This window comes from Nicotiana tabacum, chromosome 7 (assembly GCF_000715075.1).
Source record: "Nicotiana tabacum cultivar K326 chromosome 7, ASM71507v2, whole genome shotgun sequence".
NCBI lineage: Eukaryota > Viridiplantae > Streptophyta > Magnoliopsida > Solanales > Solanaceae > Nicotiana > Nicotiana tabacum.
The window spans coordinates 157,624,283-157,652,189 of NC_134086.1; the positions used below are offsets into that span (position 1 = coordinate 157,624,283).

At 36.7% G+C, this 27,907-nt stretch overlaps 2 protein-coding genes, 1 long non-coding RNA gene and 1 other non-coding gene across 14 annotated transcripts; 2 read left to right on the forward strand and 2 right to left on the reverse strand.

Moving 5' to 3' along the window:
* The first annotated feature begins 1,205 nt into the window (after positions 1-1,205).
* On the forward strand, positions 1,206-6,040 carry LOC107781587 (E3 ubiquitin-protein ligase At1g63170). Its single transcript, XM_016602320.2, has 5 exons — positions 1,206-2,129; positions 2,697-2,816; positions 2,896-3,028; positions 5,297-5,461; positions 5,567-6,040. The coding sequence occupies exons 1-5, from the start codon at positions 1,573-1,575 to the stop codon at positions 5,741-5,743; spliced, it is 1,152 nt and encodes a 383-aa protein (XP_016457806.1). The 5' UTR covers positions 1,206-1,572; the 3' UTR covers positions 5,744-6,040.
* A 739-nt stretch (positions 6,041-6,779) lies between these two features.
* On the forward strand, positions 6,780-10,619 carry LOC107781585 (equilibrative nucleotide transporter 3-like). 4 transcript variants are annotated; one of them, XM_075217923.1, is made up of 11 exons: positions 6,780-7,043; positions 7,319-7,434; positions 7,738-7,808; positions 7,916-8,020; positions 8,556-8,711; positions 8,835-8,978; positions 9,084-9,189; positions 9,427-9,608; positions 9,707-9,867; positions 9,993-10,251; positions 10,350-10,619. In XM_075217923.1, the coding sequence occupies exons 3-11, from the start codon at positions 7,773-7,775 to the stop codon at positions 10,455-10,457; spliced, it is 1,257 nt and encodes a 418-aa protein (XP_075074024.1). In that variant the 5' UTR covers positions 6,780-7,043; positions 7,319-7,434; positions 7,738-7,772; the 3' UTR covers positions 10,458-10,619. The 4 variants fall into 4 exon arrangements, with proteins under 4 accessions (XP_075074024.1, XP_016457801.1, XP_016457805.1 ...); XM_016602315.2 differs by lacking the exon at positions 6,780-7,043 and having other exon boundaries at positions 7,056-7,434; XM_016602319.2 differs by lacking the exon at positions 6,780-7,043 and having other exon boundaries at positions 7,056-7,434; positions 7,916-7,979.
* Positions 10,620-12,469: 1,850 nt separating this feature from the next.
* On the reverse strand, positions 12,470-19,796 carry LOC107781584 (uncharacterized). 8 transcript variants are annotated; one of them, XR_012693615.1, is made up of 6 exons: positions 19,659-19,796; positions 17,189-17,302; positions 14,885-16,855; positions 13,991-14,252; positions 13,661-13,791; positions 12,470-13,178 (listed from the first exon to the last, which is right to left on the reverse strand). It is a non-coding gene; the product is annotated as an uncharacterized LOC107781584 (long non-coding RNA). The 8 variants fall into 8 exon arrangements; XR_012693612.1 differs by lacking the exon at positions 17,189-17,302 and having other exon boundaries at positions 14,885-15,027; positions 16,734-16,855; positions 19,659-19,789; XR_012693610.1 differs by having other exon boundaries at positions 14,885-15,027; positions 16,734-17,302; positions 19,659-19,784.
* Positions 19,797-23,169: 3,373 nt separating this feature from the next.
* LOC142162546 (small nucleolar RNA R71) lies at positions 23,170-23,276 on the reverse strand. The gene has a single exon (XR_012693795.1). It is a non-coding gene; the product is annotated as a small nucleolar RNA R71 (small nucleolar RNA).
* Between the last annotated feature and the right edge of the window lie 4,631 nt (positions 23,277-27,907).

Consider the following 27,907-nt stretch of genomic DNA (forward strand, 5'->3'; position numbering starts at 1 on the left):
TTTGTGTATACACACGCGCTATATTTTTTACACTGGTTTAAGTTTTTGTGTTAAAGTGAAACATAAGAAATATAGTTGAAGTGCCAAAATAAAACAAGGTAGATATATAGTGTCAAAATGAAAAATGATGCCAAGTTGAACCTTAAATTGCACGGGCGCCGAAATTGGTCGCTCCCATTTAACCTATACCCATTTTTTTTTTAAACTTTTAACTTATACTCACTTCTTAAATAACTTCAGCCCCCTTTCTCCTCCTTCTTCTCCTCCTTCGTTTTCTTCTTATTCTGAAATAAAAGCCGAAATATGCAAACAAAGGACCTGTCTTCCTATAAATCTTTGTCTTCCTATAAATCTGTGTTGCAGAATCTGGAGATTTATAGCAATCACAAAGTATGGATATTGCAAAAAGGGTAACTGCTGCACATAAAAGAATAGCCAAAGGACCTGCTATCCATCCTAATTGTGCTATGCTCCATGCAAGTGATAGGAATCACCATGTCTGAAGCACTCATAGTGCTGGGTACTGCATTGTTCTCCTATATTCTGCACTCTAAAATTCTGATATAATGGATCCACCACCTTTGCTCATAAGCAAATCTTTAGTATTTGATTGGATAACTAAATAAATCAGATGTAGTAATCTCTTCAGCCTAGTCTTAGCCTCATATGCAACAATGGCAGAAGCATTGTCAACATTAGATTATGAATTTCTAAAACTTCAGCTCTAGAGCTGAAGTTTCCCATTTACTACACTAAAACTTCAGCTCTAGTATATAATATTAATAGGTGGTAAAAAAACTTCAGCTCTAGAGCTGAAGTTTCCCAGTTACAACCCAAAAAACTTCAGCTCTAGAGCTGAACTTCAGGCCCCGCTACTAGAATGCTGAAGTTTTGCGTGATTGTCTTTGCTACTTCAGCCCCGTATGCTGAAGTTATGCGAAAAAGCGGGTACGCTTGTAATTTGTTTTTGCAAAGCGGGCACAAGTTAAAATGTGACACAAAAAACGGGTATAGATGCAAATGACCCAAGTTAAATGAGTTCCATATGTATTGGGCTTTTTTCTTTTGATCCGTTGCAATGTATATTTCATCTTATGTGTTAAACATTCTTTATTTTTATTTTGTAGTTAGTCAAATACCATAGTCAAAAATAAAACGGAGAGAGTAATCTTTTTGTTTTTCTTAATGGGAGAAAAAATTAATCAAGATCGATTGCTGAACAGAATATCGGATACACCAAAAAGTCAAAAATCAAAGGGGCGAAAAAACGAAAGAAAAACGTGGTGGGTAAGGTTGTTTTTTTATTTAATAGAGTACTAATTTGTTTATTTTTGCAAATCGCAGGTCGACAGATGAAAGTCAAAAACGGTGCATGTCCTGGAGAGTACATTCATTTCTATACTCCTGGTGAGTTAAGTCCATAAATCCAATCATACATAAACAGTGTTTTTACAGTTTATATCTGAAAATCCAGAATATTTGAATTTCTTGTTCCTCATCCAAATTCCAATTATCCCATATTTCACCGTCAATCGTTTCAAATATCTCCGTTAATTTCATTTCCCGGCGACGATGTCGACGGCGAGAGCCGGTAACGATGACAGTTCTAACGGAGTTGATACGACGCCGTTGCTCACCGATCAACTCTTTAGGAGCCGACGGTTAGCGCGCCGTGCCCCAAGCCTAAGAGGAGCGGCTCGATTTCTCCGGCGAGCAAGTAGCCGGCGAATGTTGCGAGAGCCGTCGAGGCGCGTGAGGGAAGCTGCAGCGGAGCAAATTGAGGAACGGCAGAGCGATTGGGCATACTCTAAACCTATAGTGATACTAGATCTTATCTGGAACTTAGCTTTTGTGATTGTCTCGGTTTCGGTGTTGATTTTGAGCCTTGATGAGTCACCTTCTATGCCTTTGAGGCTTTGGATTGTTGGATACGCTTTACAGTGTTTGCTTCACATGGTTTGTGTTTGCGTTGAGTATAGACGCCGAATTCAGCTTAGCAATCCTGCTACAAGTTTGAATTCTGAGCAGAGTAGCGTTGCTGGAGGTTGGAACGGTTCAAGTTCGGGAAGTGACGGAGGGGAAGCTGGCGATTATCACACCGAGAGCCGTCAGAATGAGGATGAAACTAGGTATAATCTCTCTTTTGAAGCATGTGATTTGATGAATATATTCTTAATAATCGAAAAAGTAAATTCTTCTGTTGCTTTTGCTGTTGCTTATTCATTTCATTGATTCACTTGTTAGGTTAGAACAGGCATTTTAAGTTGAATACTAGTATGTATAGTTTCTTGGTTAAGGTATTAGTGGCTCAGATTCTTGTAAATGAATTAGTATACTCATGTGCTGCCTTTCAGAGTTATCATGTGGAGAATTGGAAATCCATGTTACTAGTGCATTTGAAACACATAGGTACTGGTCTGTTAGGTGGGAGAAAGGTTCTCTATGCTGCTGAATATGTAACTATGAGGCTTGACGCTGTTGAAATTGATGCCTGTTGTGGATAATTAAAGCTTGTCCTTAATCTTATAAGGAAACCAACCAAAAAAAAGTTTGTTGCCAATGAGTGTAAAAATGCTTGAAACAGTGTTCTTCTTCTGTTGTTAGTTATTTCGTGTCAATACCTCAGTGTTTCTAGAAGACTAGAATTCTATGCCCGTGCCTCAGAATGTTTTAATGATTCTTAATTTATTGTTCAGTGTTGCTAAGCATCTGGAATCTGCAAATACCATGTTTTCTTTCATTTGGTGGATAATTGGTTTCTATTGGATATCCGCTGGTGGCGAAAGTTTGACTCATGATGCACCTCAACTTTACTGGTTTGTCCCAAACGAGTCTCTGATCTCTGTAATTGTTGTGATATACTTTGGAGTGATGCTGATTTGGGTTCTTTTGCAGGCTTTGTCTCACATTTCTAGCATTCGATGTATTCTTTGTTGTTATATGTGTTGCCGTGGCTTGTCTCATTGGAATTGCTGTTTGTTGCTGCCTACCGTGTATCATTGCTATTTTATATGCAGTGGCGGACCAGGTAGTTCTGTAATATTTTTTACCTTTTATAGTCACAAGGTACATGTAAAAACTGCTTTTTGGGATCTAGTTCCAATTGTCAGCTCAAAAACAGTCTTGCTAGGGTAAGCAATAGATCGTGGAAATATATTTTTTGATATCATATTCTTTTGTTTCATCCCTTTGTGTTTGATTATGGTTCTAATTAGCACCTCTCTTTTGATCTCGTGGTTAACGACTTAACGTAGATGTTCTTTTTCAGGCTAGTTGTTCATGTGTTTTTCTCTCATGGATGGAAATGTCATTATAAATTATTAAATCCAAAGTAGAACAAGAAGTCCCAAAGATGTACTCTTACAAATGCACCCCCCCCCCCCCGAAAAAAAGGCATATAAGTAGACGGTAGAGACCTCCTTTTTCATGAAGTAATTCATTGATAGGCATCAAGAAGATGCAGTAACTACAGAAGAGAGTTAGTCCTATACATGTGTAGCCCCTAAATTACGATCAATGAGCTAACAAAATTCAAAAAGAAAAAGTATTATTTACGAAAGTCGAATTACTCCAGCAAAAGAGGTTGGAGAAGATATTTAGCTTTGAGGAGGGAGTGTTGGGAGTTGAGATCCCATAAAAACATCTGCGGTTCATACATACCAAAAAATACCTACGGGGGCTATTTTCCAGACTCTTTTGATGGATTTTCCAACTTTCCATGAAATTCAGTTTTCATACGCTTCCTTAATACTATATTAACCCAGTGTACTCCAAAAATTGACTAGAACATGCTCCAGATATTAACAACTACTTACACTGGAGAAATAGATGACTTGTGCTTCTGCATTTTGGTGGCACACCACACATGTAGCATCTCTTACAGAGTATAGTCTCTCTCTTGTTGAGATTGTCCTGGGTCAAACATGCTTCATTCAGTTTTGTCCAGCTGAAGTGTATTGCTTTGGTTGGAAGTTTAGTTTTCCGTATCAACTTCCAAAGTCATGTTTCAACCATACCATTAGGCGCACAATAGTGTTTAGTATGTCCAGGGACAGGTATGGCGGGCTGCATATTTCCCCCTATCAATTGCCCCCTTAAATTATATGTTGCCTAGTTTTAAAGCCTGGTGCCCTGTAGAATTCAGAAGTTGGTCTTTGTCTCCTATCATCATCCTTATTGTCCAGCCTGCTTAGCTTGCAAAGCTAGAGTTTACTTCAGTACTTTTAGAAAAAAGGCAACTTCCAATGAAACAGAGGGAATAATCTGTGACTGAACTATGTAGACTTGATTTTGGTTTACTGGTAGTCAATTTCTTTGCTGAATCCACATTTTTCTAGTTCCTATTCGGATTCACGTTATTCTAAGACCTGAATAATTTAGTAATTGGGGCCTTGGCTTTTCCTTTTGAAATCCTCCTAGGCTAATCTAGAAAATGTTTGTAGACAAGCATCCATGATCTTTGAAACATGCATCTAACATTCGTGTTTTAACTGTCTTTTCCATTCATTGCTCCGATCAACAACAACAAAAAAAAAACCCAGTATAATCCCACAAGTGGGGTCTGTGGAGGGTAGTGTGAATACTTCTTTGGCCTACCTCTACCTCTCCTCAAACCGCTCCGATCAGTTGAGTATAAATCATACACCCTCCAAAAGTCAAGTCTGGTCTGTACTCTTTGGGGACTGAATATGCTTACCAACCCGTTTTCACCCATTTACCCAATTCACTAGTAATAATACTCGTTTTCCCCAGATTCCCTTCTGTGGCTGATTCTCCAAAATTGAATTGATACCTAGAAGAATGTTGATATCATCCTTCATATTATTATGGTAGCAATTTGCTTCAACTTATGTGTCGCAGTTGCTTTAGGATCTTGTGATTTATGCGAAAAAGCCCTATAATTTACCAAATGGTATTGGTTAACATGGTGGAAATGATGTGCCTGATAATTGTAATTAGTGGTAAAATGATATTTCCAATTACTCGATATTTTTGGTAATTTAAATTTAATATCATAGGGTCTTATCTTTGTTTTATTATTCGCTCTTTCTGTCGAATTTCACGAAATGAGATAACCTATGTTTACATTATGCAATTCCATCTCTGAAAGGAATTGGAAGATGTAACTGAATAGTCTTCCTGCTTTTAATTGATATAGTCTTGAATAAATAAATAAAAAAACAGCCTTTATTTTCTATTTTATGCTATTGGTTGTGTCTCTTGCTTTCTGAAGATTCTCTCTTTTTGCATCAATTGTCTGAACATCTTTCTCAATTTTACTTTTTTCATGAGATAGGAAGGAGCAACCAAGGAAGACGTTGAGAGGCTGCCTAAATACAAGTTTCGAAAACTTGGTGATTTTGAAAAACAAAATGGCGAGATTCAAGAGTCATTTGGAGGAGTAATGACTGAATGTGACACTGATACACCCATTGAGCATGTTCTCCCATTGGAAGATGCCGTATGTTCTATACATTTGTTGTTCTTTGATTATAAAATTTCACAAAACCTAGAGAACTTCCCAATCCTTCTATAAGTTGATTTCGTTCATTCTTGTCTGTTGCAGGAATGTTGCATTTGCCTTTGTCCCTATGAAGATGGAACTGAGCTGCGTGAGCTCCCTTGTCGTCACCATTTTCACTCTGCCTGCATAGATAAGTGGTTGTTCATAAATGCCACCTGCCCTCTTTGCAAGTTCAATATACTTAAAAATGGCAATCAAAGTAGTGGCGAAGACGCATAAATCAGCTTAATGCTATGCAGCCATCACAATGGAGATCTTGTACTTCTGGGTGTTGGTACCAGGTTCAACCTCTAGTAGGTGCTTATTTATTCACAAATCCTAGCGCTCGCTTCTTTTGTCATGTTGTAGCGTGTATTTTTGTGGGCTTACATGTTTGTAAAACATTTCTTGTTCTGTATCATATGTAGATGTTTAATTTAATCTGAATTAACGTGTACGAATTCTCATCATCTTGATGTTTGAGATGGCTCACACAATCATAATGCGAATGGTAATCGGACCTTTTTCCCCTTTTTCCCCTAATAGGACAGGTTCTACTACTGTTCATCCTGCAATTGTGCATTTGTGTTTGTATTACAAATGGCTATCGACCACATATTGTTTTTTCTTAGTACTTATCCGATATTACCAAATAGCCATGTATTTCACTGCATGTAGCAACTGACTGCCTAACTCACTCAAAGGTAAAAGCTTTCAGAATATGCAAGAAAAACGAAGAGTGCACTAAGGGAACCAAAGAGAATTGGAAAGATCAAGAAGAGATTTCTGAGCTCAAAAGCAAAAAACTTGGCTTCTAAATAGGATCTCTGCTTCAAAAAGATGCGGAAAGTCGGAAAGGAGAAGAGAGGATCTCTATTTTATAAGACAACATTTGATTGGGCAGGTTTTAAAAAGAGAAAAAAATTACTTAAAACACACATTTGGTAAGTATATAACATACCAAAAACTCTTTTAGAATCCAGTAGACTTAAAGAGTGACACTAACGATAAATTGAGAATGTTGGAATCAAAGAATTTTCAGATAGAGAAAGCTATCAATCTTTTTGGAATAAATTGAAAAAAAACAGTGTCATATAAAAAAAACGGATGGAGTGTACAATTTTAATATTTATTAGTATTTTCTATAAAGAAAAATATTTGAAAAGTCTATGTACCACAACTTACATAAATGTTGGATTAGTGAAATATCACCCTCTTGACTTAAAATCTGAAATTTAGCCCTGTTTAACATTTGGAATATCATTTTGTTGTTTTCTTGTTCACGTAAGAACATCCTTTCAAGAATTTAACATTTCGACTCACAATATGCTTTTGCACCTTTATTTCAGCGGCCGAAAAAAAGGACCAACAACTTTCCATGTTTTGTTTCAATCTTTTGACTGACAGCGTTGAATCCATCACCTCTCAAATCACCTATTATTCGCAAAAGTAACCCTTTTCTCCGTTTGGGTCTTGCTGTTTCCAACATCACAACTTAAGTCGAAAACCTCCCTCCTATTGGTCGATCTGGGGGTAAAGGGTACAGTAAGATCAAATATGCCCTCTTGCTTCTTTTTCTTTTTTCTCGACTGCGAGAGACGTTTACTTACTGCTAGTTTTCTAATTCAAATTTGTTAGTACATAAATTGGATTTTGATTCTATGTATTCTCTCCATCTCAATTTATCTTTAAAATTTCTATTTTACGTTATGATGAATTGATTTACATTATTAAAAGGTAGCCATTTGCTTATGAAATGGAATATGTGATCCGCTTTATTTGCCCTTTGCTATACTAAATACTTCACAAAAGCAGCATATGTGCCAACGCAGATCTCCGAATCCTACGGCGTGATTACGTAATAAAACCAACGAACGCTCTATTTTGCTCAAGTCAACTCCTCTCTTCCAATTTCCACCCCTTCTTGTTCGGTAAAGCCTCTCTCTCTCTCTCTCTCTCTCTCTCTCGCTCTCTGCTATACAAATGGTGGGAGATGTTTTGCGTTGATGTCTATGGTATATGTATTACCTTTTTGTAGTGTCGTATGTATCAGAATGTTTTCTTCGCCTCACTCTCCCACCGAGTTTTAGATTTCTGCCAATATTTGTTTTTGGTTGAGGAGGTTTCCTTATAAACCTTCTTTTCCCTTTCATGCGATAGAATATGGAATTTCATAACTTAACAAATTTTACTTACTGAATAGTTCATGATTCTGTGCTTAATGTTGTTATTAGCTGCAAGAAGCTCTTGATCATAATATTATCCCCCAATGGCTGAGGATAATAGAGTTCCAGTTAAGCTTGAGGTTCGTGGTTTTCTCTTTACAACTGTATTTGGTAACATGTGACTGAAAATGAATTCTCTGTTTCTTGTATTAAGTTCCTTAACTACAACTTTGGCAAAAATTTGCAGGGGAAGTATGCTGCAATGCTAGTGTGTTGGCTTTTGGGCAATGGGTGCCTCTTTTCTTGGAATAGTATGTTAACTATTGAGGACTATTATGTCTACCTATTTCCGGTACTCTTTAGTCCTATCAAATTATATTTTTTAATCGTGGAATTTATCTACAGTTCACTTATTCCGAAACTCTGTATGTTGACTTACTCGTGTTACTCAGTAACAATTTGAATTTGCTAAGATCAACAAGTAAGCCAAGCACAAATTTAGCTTAACTTTTCTAAGCATTCAACATAGTAGAGTATTTAATCTTGTTTGTGCGTCATGGTTCTTCTCGAGTTTAGGACAACAACCACTATGAACTTAGGAGTAACGAAATGCCCAAATCATTGACAAACTATGTATATTTAGCCGACACCAACCTCCTCGGGATTGAGTCAGAGTTGTTGTTATTGTTGTTTAATTTGTCCTCTTGTTATTAGTCAAGATTTTCATGTGCCATAATACTGGAATAAGGTTTGGTGCTTCGCACTAGAATGAATGTCTTTTGTCGATTTGTCATCTATGTTCCATTTAGATTTTTATGACACCACCTGTGGCTAGCTAAATATTAAGTTTTGGCATTTAATTCTATTGAGATTTGGTTTTTACACAGGATTACCACCCCTCCAGAGTCCTTACCCTCATATATCAACCATTTGCACTAGGAACGCTTGCAATACTGGCTTACAATGAGGCGAAAATGAATACGAGGAAAAGAAATCTTTTTGGATATAGTCTTTTCTTCATCAGTACGCTCTTAGTTCTTGTTGTAAGTACTATATCTGTTTTGTCTCAATTTTCGAGTATAATGATAGTTGACTGTCTTCATTAAGGTAATAGTGTCATAACCATGAACTATCTAATTTGGTTTTTGTGTTCCATGAATTGGTAGTTGGATTTAGCTACATCTGGTAAGGGAGGGCTGGGAACTTTTATTGGAATATGTGCTATCAGTGGTGCCTTTGGAGTTGCAGATGCCCATGTTCAAGGTGGAATGATTGGAGACCTTGCATATATGTTACCTGAATTCATACAGGTTTATTTTCTACCTACTGATATATTTCACCTTTTGCGATCCTTTATTCGTTTACGATTTTAAGAATTGTTCAAAAAAAAAGTTATTCTGGTGTGAGATTTTCAGTCTTTCCTCGCTGGACTGGCTGCATCTGGTGTTCTAACATCCGCGTTGAGGTTAATTACCAAAGCAGCATTTGAAAATTCAAAGGATGGTCTACGAAACGGTGCAAGTATGTCTTATTCTTATCTTGATACAATTATAGGTTTTTTCTTTTTAATCTATGTTGCTTGTTGCAAATGATCCAAATTGCTGAAGACAAACACAAAACAACTTATAGACAGACCTGGGCTTATATTCTGCTAGCTACCGTTAATATTATTTTGAATAATCAAATATTCAGTCTATTGCTATGTTTTTCTCTATCCCCTAATAAGCATCATAAATATTCTGCAATTATCTGCTGCAGTTCTGTTCTTCTCTGTATCTACATTCTTTGAGCTGCTTTGTGTCCTCCTATATGCATTTGTCTTCCCAAAGCTGCCGATAGTGAAGTACTATCGTGCAAAAGCAGCTTCAGAGGGATCAAAGACTGTTGCGGGTGACCTTGCTGCAGGGGGAGTTTTCAAACATGAAGGATCAGAAACAAAGGTTTTTTACTTTTCTGAAATCTATTGGGCATTGTACCTTGTGTTTAGTGCTATCAACACAGTGCTAATACTTCTGATCTTGTGTTAACTCCATTGTAGAGTAAGCATGGTCCTGAACATGTGGAGCGACTTAACAACAAACAATTGTTATTACAAAACATAGACTATGCAATAGATTTGTTTCTTATATACGCTCTAACATTATCAATTTTCCCGGGATTCTTGTCTGAGGATACTGGATCTCACAGCTTAGGATCATGGTTGGTTTCCCACTTACTTCAAGCTATTGTACTCGATAAATGTGCAGTGACTCATTTACAGTCTAATATTTGCATGAAACTCATTCTAACATTTGTATCTATTTTCAATCCATCGCGATATGTAGGTATGCACTTGTCCTTATTGCAATGTATAACGTGTGGGATCTCATAGGAAGATACGTGCCATTAATCAAATGCTTAAAACTGGAATCGCGGAAAGGGCTCATGTTGGTGATTCTCTTGAGGTTTCTACTTATCCCTGCCTTCTACTTCACAGCCAAATATGGTGATCAGGGCTGGATGATTATGCTCACATCGTTCTTGGGACTAAGTAACGGCTACCTCACAGTCTGTGTCCTCACTTCTGCACCAAAAGGTTACAAGGTTTGTTAATTCTCTAACTAGTTATCTTTAAAGCCACTACATTCTTGTATATCATACATTGATTAATAGCAATATATTTTGGGTTTATGCTCTTATAGGGACCAGAGCAGAATGCCTTGGGAAATCTTTTAGTCTTGTTTCTTTTAGGAGGCATATTTGCTGGTGTAACTCTAGATTGGTTGTGGCTTATAGGCAAAGGTTGGTAAGTATCATATCAGCTACTTTTCAAAGTTCAGATTTTCTTCATTTAATCTCAACAGAGGTGTCTCTCATCTAATTTCATCCAATGTAAATAGCCATGATGCTATGTTCGCCAGTACCATAGCGGTGGTTTTTCTTCTTGTTGATTGATGGTTTTTTTTTTTGGTTAATTTCCTTATGCATTAATTTGTCCTTCGTTCTTAAGGCTATAGTTGTGTTGATTATCATTAAATGGAATGGAATTATGATAGACCTATTTTCAATTAGCTGAACCTTGTATACACTTTGTTTCTTTTAATTTCCTCTAATGGAGTACAAAGACATTATATGAACTTAATTCGCATATTTCCAATATAGCGTTCACAAAATACATCCCTGAAAAGTGAAAACGCTCGCATTCATCAACTTAATTAACCACATTCTTTGGATTGAGTTATTTTAAAAGCATGCCTCCGCCACGTGCAATTACTTTGTTTTTTTTTCTTCTTTTTTTAAAGCGCATTAACTGGGAGGTGACAATTCACAATTATAAAAGACTTTAAGCAATAGGTGAGAAAAAAAAAAGAGACTTTAATTAGTACTATGTATTAGATGTGTGCTGAAAAGTTGACTTTTATCACTTAATTAATAAAAATTACACTGTATATTTTTTAATTAGTATTTCTATTGGCTTGGTACAACCTTCAAGTGTGTACTTTAATTCATAATTAGCATTACTGGAGGTTTGGTGCAACTTCCATTGCAAGCAGATTCTTTTTATCACAAGTATTCACAACTCCCAATTAGTGTGCAAGTTTACACTAGACATGTTAAGTGGGCTGGTCAGGGCCAAAGTCGGTCCATTAAGGAATGAATCCCAGGCAACTTGCTTTAATGGTACTACTCAATTAAATGTGATAGTATTAAAGCTTAATTAAGTACACTTAGTATTTTTTATTAAGAAATCACGTTCATATTACTCGAATCTTTGATTACCTTCTGGTGCCTATGACTTGGAAAAACAATTTGTGTTCAAAAGAATTTCTGAGGCCATAATGTCTTTTCTTTATTTCTTAGTACTAGTATGCGATGGCCCGTGAGCGTGAAACTTGGAACAATTATATCTGATAATTTTGTTAGTATGAAATTATAGGTGATAAAAACTTCATTGCTCAGAGAGCATCTTTTCTGTTGTCATTTTTGTGGGTATGGGGGTTGGGTGAGGTAAGAGGTTTAATGTTTTAATTTTATACCAGTTATTAATTTTAGTGGAAGTTTGTATTTTATTTATTTGCAAGGAAAAATGCTTTTTCCATCCCTCGATTAGATTGGTATATCAGATCTACTTTAAACTACTAACCATTAAAATTAAGGAATTGGTCAAATATATTTGATAATCAATAGCATCAAGAAAAACATCTATGAAGATGGACTACTACAGGTATATTGAGTGTCAAACAACGGTCTGTCAATCACAATTTAAAATTTTACTTTCAGAATTCTTTTAGAATTTATATTTTTATCTGAATAAGTTTTAGAAAAAAGGATGAAAAGAGTACCTTCTTGCAATACTGAAGAGGATATGGACAATCTGATATACATTTTTGCAACCTCATTTTCATCCATGCAAATGCTCTCTTCTAGAGTATCCACGTAAGTGCCTAATGTGTTTATGAAAATAACAATTAAAGAGATTGTTTTAAAAAATATAGTTACTTGTTGGATTTAGAAGTGTAGTACTAATTAGCAAATATTTTTTAAATTATTTTTTATTGTAAAATGATTTTGTTAACAATGGATTTCTTATATAAGCAGTATACCAAAGAGTAGAGAGCTCTCACAAAAATATAGTTCCCTAATCACCAAATGTTCTATACAGACTAGAACCTTATGAGTGCACCAAACGAAACTAAAAGAGGATATTCCTCATATGTACGAAGTCAGTCTCTATACAGTCAAAGACTTTTTTACCCCTCTCCACAGGACACACACTAGTGCAATTGGAGCAACATCCCATATCTTGTGTCTTCTTTACTTCTTTTTTGATAAGGTAAAATTTTATTAACAAAAGGTTTCAAATTACAAACAACCAACAGATATCACAACATGGCAACTATATTCCTCCCAATTCCTCTAGAAAAATCATATACTGTTCCATATTTTCCATAGCATACTTCCTACACCAGAAAAATAAATTTAATAAATAACTATTTTTAATCCTGGAAACATGCTGCCTTTCCCCTTCAGGGAAAATCTTGTTTCTTTCCAACCATATTGTCTAGAGCACACATAGAGGAATTGTTCTCCATACTATCTGTTGGCTTTTTGCTATTTTTTGATGTTGCCAAGTCTCCAACAGACTCCTGACATTAGAGGCCATAACCCAGTTGACATCATATATATTTAGGAAGAGCTCCAACACTGTCTTGCCACTTTGCAATGAATGAATAGATGACTGACTGTTTCTGCTTCTTCACACATGTAACACATGTTTCATAGAATAGTTGCTCTCTCTTGCAAGTTCTCTCGAGTTAAACAAGTTCCCTTTGCTACGACCCACCAAAACAAGCTACTTTAATAGGTGCTTTTGATCTCCATATTGCTTTCCATGGCTAATCTGATTGATAAAGCCCATATTGTTGTTTTAGCAGACTGTAACAACTCTCGACTGTGAAAGTACCATCTTTGCTTGCTGCCCAGATCAGTGAGTCTTTCTTGTTGTCCTCCAATCTAACCATGTCCAGTAACTGCATCAATTTGAGCAAATACATCAACTTCCCAGTCATTAAGACCCCTCATACGGATCAACTGCCAACCTGTATTCGAGTAAAAGTCTGATACCCTTCCATTTTTTTGTGGAGCAGCTACACAAAACAGGGAATTTTAATCTGAAACTTTTACTTCCCAACCATATATCAGATCTAAATTGGGTATTATTACCATTCCACAGTTTCAACTTTACCAACTGACTCTATTCGTTCCATAAATTATTGATTGTGCACCAGACTCCCCCCTTTGCAGAAGAGTGCACTGAACGAGAAGCCTACATGTCCTCCTACCATACTTGGCATCTATCAGTTGTTTCAATAATCTGTTTGCTATTATCATCAGCAACTTGTGCCTAAAGGCAAAACTATAATCTTAAAGGTAACTTGCCTTCCTATATGAGAACAACATCTTCATTAAAATTATTCAAAAACTTAGAGGAACAAATAGGAAGACAAATTACCTTTAACATTATAGTTTTGCCAGTAGGCCCTTTAGCAAATCGTCTCAGGAGAAGAAGACAGAGAAAAAAACATATCTTGTATCTTCTCCTCCTTCTCTACGCCCAACTATGCAGCGGTTCATTCACTATACCTGGAATCATCATTATATTCCAATCAACTAACGAACTAGATATAAATAGACGTGGATGTTCTATTGCCACTGGAAGGCACATATAAGTATAAAGTCAACAATACCCTAAACTATAAATTTAATGACACTAAGCTCACACATCGAAACTCTAGCTCAATATTTCATCGATAATGATCAAATTAAGCCAGCGATACCAAACCTTAGATCCAATTAGATGAGAACCAAAAATCCACTGATAGTGTACCCAATCAGTTGCCCGATTGAAGAACTCACTCCACACAAGCTTTGCATGTCACTGGCAAGAGAAGGATGACTTATACTGTTCTCTGTGACACAGGCATCAATAGTAACATCTGCTACTGCCTACGCAGCACTACCACCCATCAGGCACAATAAAGCAGATGCAAGTTGTAAGTTATGGCCGAAGGACAGACTGAGCATGGCAAAAACGCCAAGAAAACCTAAAAAAAAGGGAGGCAAGTCAAAAAAATTCTCTTATGTCTGTTAGTTGACAACTCGACATCTGAAATTGGATAAAGTAAATTCTTTAAACCAACTACAAAACAGCAAGATATTTTTACATTCTAGAAAAGATAATTAATCAGTCACTCAAAGATGACTCAATACCAAACTAATGGGGGTCAATAATATGAATGCTCTATATCCATTCCACTATATTTAGGATTCTTTGTTTCAATACCATATAATATGTCTTTTCTATAGTACAGATACACCCAAAAATGCAATGTCATTTTTAGCAGAAGCACAACAACTTATAGAAATGTATATTTGCGATGATCACAATGAGCACTCAAATATTTTAGAATTCAAAATAGACATAAGCTGGTTTACAAAAACAATGACAACAAATATCATCTTGCTCACCCTTTCAAATTTCCCTCTATGTCTATATGTGCATATCCAAAAGAAGCTACAATGAAAAGGTAAGTCAGAGACAGTGCCGTTGGATAACACCATACAAATTCTTCCATCTCACAGTGACATCATCTTATTATTACTAATGCATTAGTTCTAGAGGTAGACCGGCTACCAGAGGTAGACCAACTACAGGAGAATTAAGTATATAACTTACATCCAGTATTAATAAGTCGAACTCTTGACAATTGCAGAACCAAGATCAACTTGAAGAAATAGAAAATATTAGAATCAAAGTAGGTTGAATCCATAATCACTGAACAAAGTAGCACGTCCTTGTCAAAAAATAACTGATATTTCCTGCCATAAGTGGACCGGAACAATAGTTAGCGCGTGCTTTAAACTTACAATAACATATTTAACCATAAATTTATGGTATAAATTTAGTAATATAAAGCAATATTCCCAATTGAGTTCAACGATATTACTCATATACACTTAGGTTGTTCAATTGTTCATCATATAGACAATTAGGAATGATAAGTACAAGATCAAAGGCTCGAAATTACAATTCCAAATAAATAATTACTTCAACCCCCTCATTCTTCAACCACCAACTAGGCAAAAGAAGGGGATAAAAAGGATAAACTTTACAGTTTTATTGTATTGCTGCAAATAGCCATAAAAGATAGCTAAACAAAATAGTAGGAAAAAAGATACACATGCATAATCAGTAAATCAAAAATTTTCCTGTTTATGATTTAAGCACCTAAGGTTCTTCTACTTAAACTGATGTTTATCTGGCTATGTAGAGGCATTGCCTATTCACCTAGTTGTTGTATTTGAACAAAGAATATCTTTGAAAGATAGGTCGGTATGCATCACATACTCGTATAAGGGTGTATACTAAAGTAGAATATTCCTAATTCTATTCGTTCTTTCTTTTTTTATCTAATTCTATTCAATGGTGGCTAAAAATGTACTACTCTATCTAAACCAACATTCAATACTTTAATCTGGAATTATAGATCTCCCTTAAGAAGATAAATCAGGGTTGGCTGAAGTATTAATTTTGTCCTTTTTTTTATTACCTTCATTTCAGATTATGTAATATCAAGAGTTCTAATCTAATCTAATGCACTTTTACTTGAAATAATTATTTATCATAACTCAAATAATAGAGGCCGATACACAAATCTGTGAGAACTGACAAGTGTATTGAATGACTCTAACATAAGAGATTGAGTTTCATACCAGATATTTATGCAGTTCACACGATGTGTGATCTATTTTGAACTTCTGAAAGTAGAAGGGCTATTCATGTCTTTTAAATCTTAACAGGTAAGATGAATGTGATATAGCGACCCAAGTCTCTATGAGTAAAGCAACAAAATTTGCATTGGGTCTTTTAAGATATGAGATGAACCTTACCTGAAACCTCCTCAAAATCTCAGATAAACATTTTTGTCATGTTTGAATATTCTCAGTGAAGTCCCAAAGTCTATTCAACGAAAACAAACTATAAATCCATCTCCAATTCTAGCAGTGTATTGAGAATTTCCAAATAGGAGTAAGCACAAGATTGGATAGTTGGATAGGAAAGCTCACTTTGAGAGCATTATAGGATTTGGTCTTTATTCACATATTCAAAACAGTTCTACTAAACACCAAAGAAATAAAAACACCCCAATCAAAACTTTTTGCCACAAAACATAAAGGTGAACAGAAGAAGTAACTAAAATAATTACTACTTAGTAAAAATTGCGGAAAAGATCCTACAAAGCACCATGTCAAAATAGAGCGTGAAATCTAATGCTGATGGATCTAATGGGAGAAGCATAGAGACGATGCGAGATGAGAAAATTGACGTTTAGAACTTAAAGATTGGTTTACCAAGTGCAAAAGAATCTTTGAGAAGATAGATCATACAACAAACGTGGTGGTTCAGATTAGAAGACAGGTAACCTCACATAAGTGAAATGTATGTAGTACCCCTATTTTGTATTGTAATACCAAGAAACGCATTGCAGAAAAAGAAAAACGGGAATCAAATTGAAGAATATTACCTGAGCTAAAACCCAATAATTAAAGCCTTAAGGAAACTTATGTGATTCCAGAGGCTACAATAGGGAAATAGTGAGAACAATGCTCTGGAAACCTAACAGAACACCATGGGCACGGATATGACCTGAAGCATAGAGAATGTATATATAAGATGACAATTTCCACCAGGAGTATTAACATTAGACAACTTATTAGCGAGATTCATCCTCATAAATGCCATATTCCAAATAGACCGGATACATATTACTTAAAAAGAAATAAACCTATCAGCAAGTTTCAACTGTAATGCTACTATCTTATATTAACCATCATATTGCTCTCATATTACTTTATGAGTGAGGTAGCTTCTAAAATAAGACATACCTACACGATCAAATACAACAAAGATATTGTTAGAGGCTCTTTAATCCAACATGAAAAAGGGGAAAAAAAGATATACGAATAGACAAGTCCTTACAGATTCTGATCATTGTATTCACATTAGCACCATGTTGGGTATGTTCAACCTCTTAATCTGCTACGGAAGGGAAAATCTCTTAATAATAGAGAAATAAAGTCTGAACTCGTGGCCCTATTGGATGGTCAATAAACTTAAATGAGTCTTTACACAACAAAAAAAGTTTATGAATACTATCCAAGGTATAAAGTTCTCGATTGACAAAAGTGACATGTAAGATGGCTATTTCGAATAGATTTTATACACAATTTTACTTTCATATATAAAGAAGACAGTCAAATAGGATATGATTTGTGCTTGGATTGGCAAAATATATAAACTAATTCTTTAACTTAAAGAGCAAATTGATAAACTCTAAAATGTATGGTATTCCAATGATCCTTTACAGAAGTACTTGATGCCTCACTGGACCAGACTCAAGACTCAATATTCTTACAGGAAAGAAATATCCTTATTAAATGTGAAGTTGACAACTAATTCTGTATGCATTACGGCATAGTCCAGCTAACATAGTCAAGAAAATTATCAAAAACTAGTTTTTCTTCTAGCCTCTAAGTTAAAACAATTGCGAAAACAATTAACTATGTTATTTGGAGGACCCTTTCAATAAAATCCATGGTACAAAGCATTCCTATATTTACAGTTATTAGAATAAATAAACTAAAAGAATGCTTTCCTATCCACCTCCACTCTAAAACACACATCAAGCACCTCCAACCATAAAGATCAAAGTAATTCTTTTTCTTTTGGGATGTATGGAATATTTGCTAGTTAGGGACTAAGAACTATCAAAGTAAAAGTCACAGGCAACAACTATATGCAAACTAAAAGATGTTCAACTGAGCAAGAACAAAAGATGATCATCTGAGCAAGGACTTGTAGCTTCAATACTCATCAATACATACAATCAGTAAAATGATATCCAAAATACTGATTCAACATGTTGATTTCTTAATGACTAAAGTCAATTTTAATGATTTTTTAATCCGTCGTATATTCTCTTATTACTCTTAGCAAGTAAAAATATTCACTTTATTAAGGTCAAGCTTGGTTGCTTCATAATAGTCCAACATGTTGCCTATAGGGACCATAATGATCAGATTCACTATCTAAAATTTGACATGTATCCAGTCTATTACCATTACTCTAAATGTCATTGTATGTAGGTATACATCCATTCGTCATTCTCATTATATAGATCATCTCTTGTAACACATGAAAGAAAATTAGAAAGAGGTGAACAATAATCCTTTTCAAATAAAGTGCATTGTTCATCAACACAACCATAGTGCCCTATGCATAAACCATTTCAAGAAATTAAGAAAACTAATTACCACAGACTTTTTTATAATAAGTAATATCTAATGAATATACTCATAGTAATCATTGACGCAAAGATAGATCATCAAAGTCATTTAACGGGAAAAAAACACACCAGCAAAACATATATGAAACTTGGGAGTAGACTACTATTTAATAATTAAAAACTTCCACATCAAAAGTCAAAATTTTCAGCCACATTATTGTATGAAAATACCTAGGACACCAGAAATTTACCAATGAAAGTACTCTGTTTCTTTAATCAAAATCAAGTTGCTCCTTGGGCTCATTGTTTTTGACTCTCAATTGCCATTTAATACTAAAATGTTGTTAAAAAAATTATTAAGACAATAAAAATTTTAAGACACTTCTTTGATAAGAGCTTTAGAAACACCTTCACCAAATTGATGCTTCAGTCTGTTAAAATATTATGATTAACCATATTTTTTTTCCATTATAACAACCCTCAAATTGCAAAATTAACAAGTACGTGAAGCACCCAGGAAAACACGGAACTTCAAAACTCATCAACGTTAGAGTTTAAAAATGCAGTTTTACCACCCGATTCTATTACAAAATCAAAAATCATGAAAAGAACCAAAATAAAAAAAAAAGAGAAGGGAAAGGGAAAAATCAGAGAAGAAACAGATGAAGAGAACCTGCAATAACCACTAAACTTCAGAATTAGCCAAAAGAATACAAAGGGGAAAAAAGAGAAAAAATTAGAGAAAAAGATATCAGGAACCATTAAATTTCAAAACTAACAATAATGACCCAAAGAAAAGTAAAAACCAAGGGAAAAAAAGTACTTGCAACTACACTTTAGAGCGAGAAGACAAACATTTGCAATACAAGTTTTGAAAGAAATTGAATACTCAAAGCCGAACTCTGAATTTCAATTTATCTCCACAAAAAAAAAAGAACTTTCCCCCAATTTCGTTCATCAAAAACCTAACTCGAAAATTTTCGGATCTTCTTAAATATAGACAAAATCTGTCTTTAATTCAGTTTATTTTCATGAATTTGCGGTAAACCTCCATTGCCATTGATATAAAAAGAATTGTATGTGGGTTGAAACAAATTGGAATAAAAAAAGGAGAAAAAATACATAGATAGCAACAAAATTTATTTTAAAGAGTAAGATATTTACCTGCAAGTTGAAGAGATTTGAGAAGACAATAGAAAATCTGAGTAAGCTCTGTAACTCCATTGTATACGATATATTAGAAGATAAGAAAAGTGAAGCGTACATGTGGGAGTAGCTTAAAAGCTACACGTAGTATCTGGGGAGCATACAAAAGGGCACGTATAGAACTGCTGTTAAATGACTATAGTTTTTGCATAAATTGCATAATGTCATGACCCGCGACATCATCATGCCACGTAGGTGCCACTTGGCATATATTTTTTCCATATGGAAGGGTTACATAAGTTAGGGAAAAGATCTTGGTGGAATATTCTAGAACTATGGAGAATTTCCTTAGAAAAGTTCTAGATATTTATGCACTTGTAGGAAGGTTCTAGAGAAATATAGAGGTTTCCTTAGGAAGACCCTAGAGCCCTATAGAATTGTTAGGAAAATCCTTAGAAGATTCTAGCTATGTAGAATATTCTAGAGAATGACTTATTTGTAAATACGGAAGAACTTGTAGAACAATTGTTTTTTACATACTAGCCCCTAGGTGATTAGTATAAATAAGGGCATTCATTTGTAATTCATTAACCAAGCTAAACTATCAAGTTCTCTCTAATACAAAAGCTTCCTTTGGCAATTCTCATGTGTTCTAACATTTCTTAGCGATCTTGAGTGTAGTAAGGCTGACTTTGCATAGCAAGAACGTGAGCAAGTTGTGCAAGATCGTGAGCGAGTTGTCAAGTACCGCACATGTGCTTAGTTAACGACTAAGGACGTGACAATAAGCTGGATAAATTTTATATGTACTAGCTTTTAATTAGAAGAAGTTAGAGTTGATAAATGAAGTTATTTAGCTAATAAGGTATATTGTACTGTAAAACAGTATTGCAAGGAAACATGATCTTGTGTTATATAGAGGTTTAACCTTGTGTATTTGTATATACAAGTATTTTCACTTTCTTGCTATAAAAATAGTGTTCTTTGGTGTCTCCACGTTCAATCAAACTGCTTTAAGTTTGGCAAAAAAACAAATCTTTGAATGTCTTTGAAGAAAAACTAATACGTAGATTATAAAATTTTTATTCAAAGCATTCACTCGGTCGTAGATTGCTAAATGCTAAAATTTTGTATATCAGAACTGTGCTTATAAACTATTGTATTTCAAATGTGCAGATATTACCAATGCAGACATATCTAATAGAAGAGAGCAGCATATCAATGTTAAGAACATCTCTATTAGATATTCTTCCATTGTATAATACAATTATATCACAATATCAGAACTTATTCAAAACATCTTTATGTTGGAAATAATCGGATCATTGCTACAGTAAGTTGTGAATTATATCCATTTATCTTTTGGCAAGCATCAATATCTTTAGAGTGTAATGAATCAATTCTACCATCTATTTGAGATCTGAGACTTATCAACACTTCGAGAACATCTGATATTTCAAACTATTATCTTTAGAAGCTTTTGTTAGGAATCAATAGTGAATAGCTTATGAAATATCTCTTTTCTTCGAAAGTAATTACATTATTGAAATTCCTACACATTAAGATATTGATATTAGGCTATATAGATGATATTTACACCTTAATATTACCATGCTTTATTAATTGATAACAAAATAATCTAAATGGTGTTCTTTTGCTTCGTAGGGAATATTCTAAGTGAGGAAGCACTACGGAGTATTTTGGAGGTAATAATGTGAAGAAAACGCCCAATCAAGAAGTACCCGAGCACAAAGAAGCAAAAAATGGACTGAGTGAATTCCACCACGACCGCGGTGGAACTGCGGCAAACCAAGTGTTCGAGACAGAATGTTCAGCATTCACCGCAGTCGAACCGCGGTCTTGCCGCGACCGCGGTGAACTGTTCACGTGCCAGAAATTTGAGGACCAAAGTGTAATTCGGAAAAAATTTGTTCCAAACCCTTATAAACTTTAGAAGCTCGCCCAAGACATGTTGAAGCTTGTTTTTAGACTACTTTGGAGGCAAGAACAAGTGTGAGAAGAGTAACAAAGCATTAGAATTCTTCTATCTTCTCTTGATTCTTGCAATTACCCATTATGAATAATTTAGTAGTTTTATCTTGTTTTGTCATGAGTAGCTAATTTCCTAGTCTAGGGTTTTGATGGAACCTATTGAAGGATGAATTTCTTGTTATGTTAATATAGTTTTCCTAGTTTAATCTCTATTTATTCAACTATGTGCTTGTTGTAGCTAATTGACAGGATCCTCAATTAGCTGTGCCTATTTAGTGTGCATAACTCGGGAGAGAGTGCATATTTAGGTAATTGTTGAACAATACCACTCCTAAAATATATGAGGGATCAATAACTAAGGGTTTAAAGGCAGGATTAGAGATAACGAAGCCTTGGGTGTAATCTAAAGTGAGCTGTAATAAATAAAGCCAACTAGCGTAACTCGGGATAGTGCGTTTAGTAAATTATCGTGATTACTCGGGAGATATTTATGGTAATAAGAGTGCTCATGATTGATATAGACGATTATTGGGTGAATCTATGTGAAACATAACTGGAAGGGATTCCGTCAATAGGGGAAATCATAACTTTAGAACCTTCTTTTAATTGGTTACAACTCAATCATAGTTAGTTTTCAGTTGCTTATTTGCATTCATTCGTAGTTAGTAGAAATACCATCAACTGTTATTTACAACGTTTGGGAAGTTGATTCCGTAGAATTTAGTAAGTCTAACGAGAGTAATTGATAGGTTAATTCCTTGTGGGTTTGACTCTGGGCTACATACTTAGATTATATTTGCAACGTCCGCGTGTCCTTTTATAAGGCATAGTTGGGCGTGATCAAATTTTGGTGCCGTTGTCGGGGAATTAACGGTGTTATCAATTACAATTGAAAGAAGTACAAAAATTCTTAGTGTAGTTAGTTTTCTCTAGACTCATTCTTTTCATTGAAATTTTAGCGTTTGTTGACTTGGTTGTACATGTGCATGCCTAGAAACTCATCGAGAACCGGTGAAGTATTTGAAGCATTATCAGATCCCGAGAGAGTTTTCAAGGTCTTGAATTGGGCCAACCAGAATAACAAACAACTGAACAATTTGAACCTGACATGGGGGATCACGAAGTAGACCCAGTTGTACCAATAGCGCCAGTGGCACCTCTTGTGCCAGAGGCTGCTCTCTATGACTGGGCACAATCCACAGCTGAAAATCTGGCCACAACGATTTTAGTCCCGCAGATACAGGCTGAATCATTCCAAATCACGAACAATATGTTGCACTTGTTGCAAAACAAAGGACTATTTTCGGGGACACAAGTCGAAGATCCTCAATAGCACTTAAAGAATTTCTTGTCAATATGCAAAACCCAAAGGCAACCCAACGTAACTCTGGAAGCAATCAAGCTATTATTGTTTCCATTCTTAGTGACAGGAGCTGCCCGGACCTGGATAAACTCACTTCCCATTAATTCCATAACAACTTGGGAGGAGTTAGTCAAGCAATTCGTGAACAAGTTCCACCCACCCAACAAGACTGCTCAACATATTGATGAAATTTTGAGTTTCAAACAGAGACCAATGAAGACACTGCATGAAACATGGGAACGATTCAAAGGGATGCTGGCTATATGTCCGCACCATGGTATTCCATATCTGATGTTGATACAACGGTTTTACATAGGATTGTCAGATAGCGTGAAGAACATTGTTGATGCTTCAGCTGGTGGAGCATTTTTGAGCAAAACATGGAGAGAAGGCCAGAGTCTGCTTGACAAGATGGCACAGAATTTGGGATGGACAACCAGGAATGCACCTATCACTCCAGTGGTTCACTCAGTGCCCTTAGATCCATCCAACTCTATGGCTGAAAATATGGCCATCTTATTGACATAAATGAGTATCCTTACCAAAAAGGTGGAAGAGTCAGGTACATATCGTAGATACTACCAATGGGGGCTTGTGCACATCTTGCATTAGTCAGCTATTTGGCAACCAGTGGAATGTAGAACATGATCATCATCACTACCCTAAAGATATGAACTATGTGTCTCATTATGGAGGGTAGAGACAGGGTGGTCAGAATTGGGCCCAGCAAAATCAGCAGTACAGGCCAGTCCAGCCACGTTTCAACAATGGGAACATGGGAGGTATGAGACCTCCTAACAATATGGCACCTTACCCAAGGCCACAGGGATATAACAATCAAAATCAGCAGCAAGGGTATCACCCTCCTCAGCAGCAGCATGGTGGACGGCAGGAAGATGAGTTTGCTAGACTTGAGGTAATGATGCTGCAGGTTATTGGGTCTAATGCAAAAATTAGTGAAAGAGTAGATGCACATGATTCAGCTATCAAGAATATTGAAGTGCAGATGGGCCAAATTTCGATGTCTCTAAACAATCGTCCTCATGGGACATTACCTGCAGACACTCAAATAAACCCAAAAGATCAAGGCCCAAAGCAGCTGATAGCAGTGAGTTTACGGAATGGAAAAGATTTAGATGTGGAGCAAGAGAGGGCTCGAGAAATAAGACAGACTGAGACACTTATACCAGTGCCCATTGAGCTAGATGAGTCAACGAAACTGACAGAGGTGACAGTCCAGCCTGCCCAGGAAGAATATAAAATTCAGATTGAGACTGAGAAAGAAGCTGAGACAGCCCAGGAACAAGTAGTTGAGGTGGTAGATCATAAATAGCAATCCCAAATCATTGGGAAGAAGAGACCTCCCGCACCATTCCCTCAGAGGCTGGCCAAGTACCAAAAAGAGGAGCAATACAAGAAATTCTTGGAGATGCTGAAACAAATCCAAGTAAATATCCCATTGATAGATGCGTTGAAATAGATGACTGGGTATGCAAAAATGATAAAGGACTTTATGTCCCGAAAATTCGATTTCCAAGACCTGGCCACAGTGACTCTTACTCAAACCTGCAGTGCGGTGGTGACTAGACCAATTGCTGAGAAGCTGTCTGATCTGGGGAGTTTCACAATTCCCTGCACCATTGGTAATTTTGCTTTTGCTAAGGCACTTTGTGATCTAGGAGATAGCATAAATCTTATAACCCTGGAGATTAATAAGAGGTTGGGGATTGGAAGAGCTAGACCCACTTCTATGTTGTTGCAGCTGGATAACAAGACTGTGAAAAGACCCTCTGGTATCCTGGATGATGTGTTGATTCAAGTAGGGAAATTTATGTTCCCTGCAGAATTTGTGATCTTAGACTGCAAGGTGGATGAAGAAATTCCCATAATCTTGGGAAGGTCGTTCTTAGCCACTGGGAGAGCTCTCATTGATTGTAAGACTGGGGAGCTCAAGATGAGATTGAACGATGAAGAGATAACATTCAATGTGCAAAAATCTATGAGGCGACCAAGTGAATTAGCCAATTGCTCTCTTATTGATGCCGTGTATGTAATTGTAGAAACTAATGATGAGATGCTGACTATTGAGGACCCTCTTACTGCATGTTTGATGAATTTAGATGAGGTGAATGGAGAAGAATTGGCAGAATGGGTATTGGCGTTAGAGGGCAGAGGGTTCTGGGATAGAACTCTTGAATTTGAGCCCTTGCACTTAGAAAATAGAGAAACTCCTCCAGCCAACCCGTCCATCGGAGAACCACCAAAGCTGGAATTGAAGTCACTGCCCGCCCATCTAAGGTATGAGTTCCTTGGACCTGACTCCACATTACCTGTTATTATCTCATCTAGTTTGTTAGATGTACATGCACAACAACTTTTACAGGTACTCAAGGAGTGTAAGATTGCCATTGGGTGGACCATGAAAGACATTAAGGGGATCAACCCCGCCTACTGTATGCATAAAATTCTGCTGAAAGAGGGATACAAACCATGCAAGGAACACCAAAGAAGGCTGAACCCAAACATGAAGGAAGTGGTGAAGAAAGAAGTGATAAAGTGGTTAGATGCGAGAATCATTTTCCCAATCTCTGATAGCATCTGGGTTAGCCCAGTGCAATGTGTGCCTAAGAAGGGTGGCATGACAGTGATCAATAATGATAACAATGAACTGATTTCAACAAAAGCTGTCACGGGTTGGAGAATTTGCATGGACTATAGAAAGTTAAAGCTGGACACCCGAAAAAACCACTTCCCACTTCCATTCATTGATCAAATGTTAGACAGATTGGCAGGGAGGTCACACTTCTATTTTCTGGATGGGAACTCAGGGTACAATCAAATCTCCATTGCACCGGAGGACAGAGAGAAGACCTCCTTCACTTGCCCATATGGCATTTATGCCTTTCGGAGGATGCCCTTTGGCCTATGCAATACACCCACCACATTCCAAAGGTGCACGATGGCCATATTCACTGACATGGTAGAGGACATAATGGAGGTACTCATGGATGATTTATTAGTGGTTGGGAACTCATTTGATGAGTGCCTTATAAATCTGACTCGTGTGCTGAAACGATGTATTGAGACTAACCTGGTTCTTAATTAGGAGAAGTGCCATTTCATGGTACAAGAGGGCATAGTCTTGGGGCACCGGGTGTCAAGTAAAGTAATTGAGGTGAATCACGCTAAAGTTGACGTGATAGCAAAGCTTTCACCTCCAACTTCAGTCAAGGCAATCAGGAGCTTCCTCGGGCATGCCGGGTTCTACCAGAGATTCATAAGAGACTTCTCAAAAATTGCCAGCCCTCTCTGTAAGTTGTTAGAAAAAGATCACCCTTTCTTGTTTTCTAATGATTGCAGGGTAGCATTCGAGGAGTGAAAAAGAGGCTAGTCACATCACCCATCATTGTTGCTCCCGACTGGGAGCAACCATTCGAACTCATGTGTCCAGTGACTACGCAGTGAGGGCAGTGCTGGGACAGCGAAAAGACAAGCTAATGAATCTAATCTACTATACCAGTAGAACGCTGAGTGGAGCCCAGTTGAACTACACTATGACTGAGAAGGAGATGCTGGCTGTGGTGTTTGATTTTGACAAATTCAGATCGTACCTGATTGGCTTTAAGGTAATTGTATACACTGATCATGCAGCTCTCAGGTACTTGATTGAGAAGAAGGAGTCGAAGCCGCACCTGATTCGTTGGGTGTTGCTACTACAAGAATTCGACCTCGAAATTTGTGACCGTAAGGGAACATAAAACCAAGTCGCTGACCATCTATCACAACTTGAGGGAGATGAAAACTCAGTTGAGGTTGAGGATATTCTAGAAACCTTTCCAGATGAGCAGCTGCTTGCTACTAGTCTTGAGGAAGTGCCATGGTATGCAGACTTTGCAAATTACCTGGCCAGCGGTATAGTTCCCTATGACCTCTTCTCTGTACAAAAGAAAAAGTTTTATCGTGACTGCCGCATCTATTATTGGGATGAACCTTACCTGTTTCAAATATGTGTTGACAATATGATCTGGAGGTGCGTCCCTTAGATAGAACAATCTTCTGTTTTGCAGGCATGTCATGCATCGGCGTATGGAGGGAATTTTGGAGCAGTCAGGACAGCTGTGAAAGTGCTAGAGGCCGGTTTTTTTGGCCAACAGTGTTTAAAGATGCGCACCAATAGGTGAAGGGATGCAATGAATGTCAGTGAACCGGGAAAATTTCCCGTCTCCATGAGATGCCCATGAACCCGATTCAAGAGGTGGAAGTGTTTGATGTCTGGGGGATTGACTTCATGGGACCCTTCGTCAGCTCCTTTGCAATAAGTACATACTTGTTGCTGTGGATTACATGTCCAAATGAGTAGAAGTTGCAGTGTTGCCCACTAATGATGCAAGAGTGGTGGTGGGATTTTTGAAGAAGAACATATTCACCCATTTTGGGACACCGAGAGCGATTATCAGTGACGGAGGCACCCACTTCTGTAATAGAGCCTTTGAGAAGTTTCTAGCAAAGTCTGATGTAAGCCACAAGGTGGCTAAACCTTATCACCCACAGACTAGTGGATAGGTGGAAGTGTCTAATAGAGAGATAAAGAGTGTATTGACCAAGACTGTAAATGCCACAAGAAGTGATTGGGCGAAAAAGCTAGATGATGCACTCTGGGCTTATAGAACTGCTTTTAAAACACCAATTGGTATGACACCATATAAGTTGGTGTTCGGGAAGGCCTGCCACTTGCCAATGGAAGTTGAACATAAAGCTTGGTGGGCACTGAAACAGCTGAACCTAGACATTGAGGTTGCGGGCACAACTAGAATCACTGAATTGCATGAGCTTGACGAGTTCCGACATCTTGCTTTTGAGAGCACAAGGTTGTACAAGGAAAGAATAAAGAGGTTGCATGACCAGAACATTG

Coding starts and splice junctions, on each gene's coding strand:
- LOC107781587 (XM_016602320.2), top strand. CDS start 1,573: ATGTCGACGGCGAGAGCCGGTAACGATGACAGTTCTAACGGAGTTGAT. Junction 2,130..2,696: donor CAGAATGAGGATGAAACTAG/GTATAATCTCTC, acceptor TTTATTGTTCAG/TGTTGCTAAGCATCTGGAAT. Junction 2,817..2,895: donor GATGCACCTCAACTTTACTG/GTTTGTCCCAAA, acceptor GTTCTTTTGCAG/GCTTTGTCTCACATTTCTAG.
- LOC107781585 (XM_075217923.1), top strand. CDS start 7,773: ATGGCTGAGGATAATAGAGTTCCAGTTAAGCTTGAG. Junction 8,712..8,834: donor GTACGCTCTTAGTTCTTGTT/GTAAGTACTATA, acceptor ATGAATTGGTAG/TTGGATTTAGCTACATCTGG. Junction 9,868..9,992: donor TCTCACAGCTTAGGATCATG/GTTGGTTTCCCA, acceptor CGCGATATGTAG/GTATGCACTTGTCCTTATTG.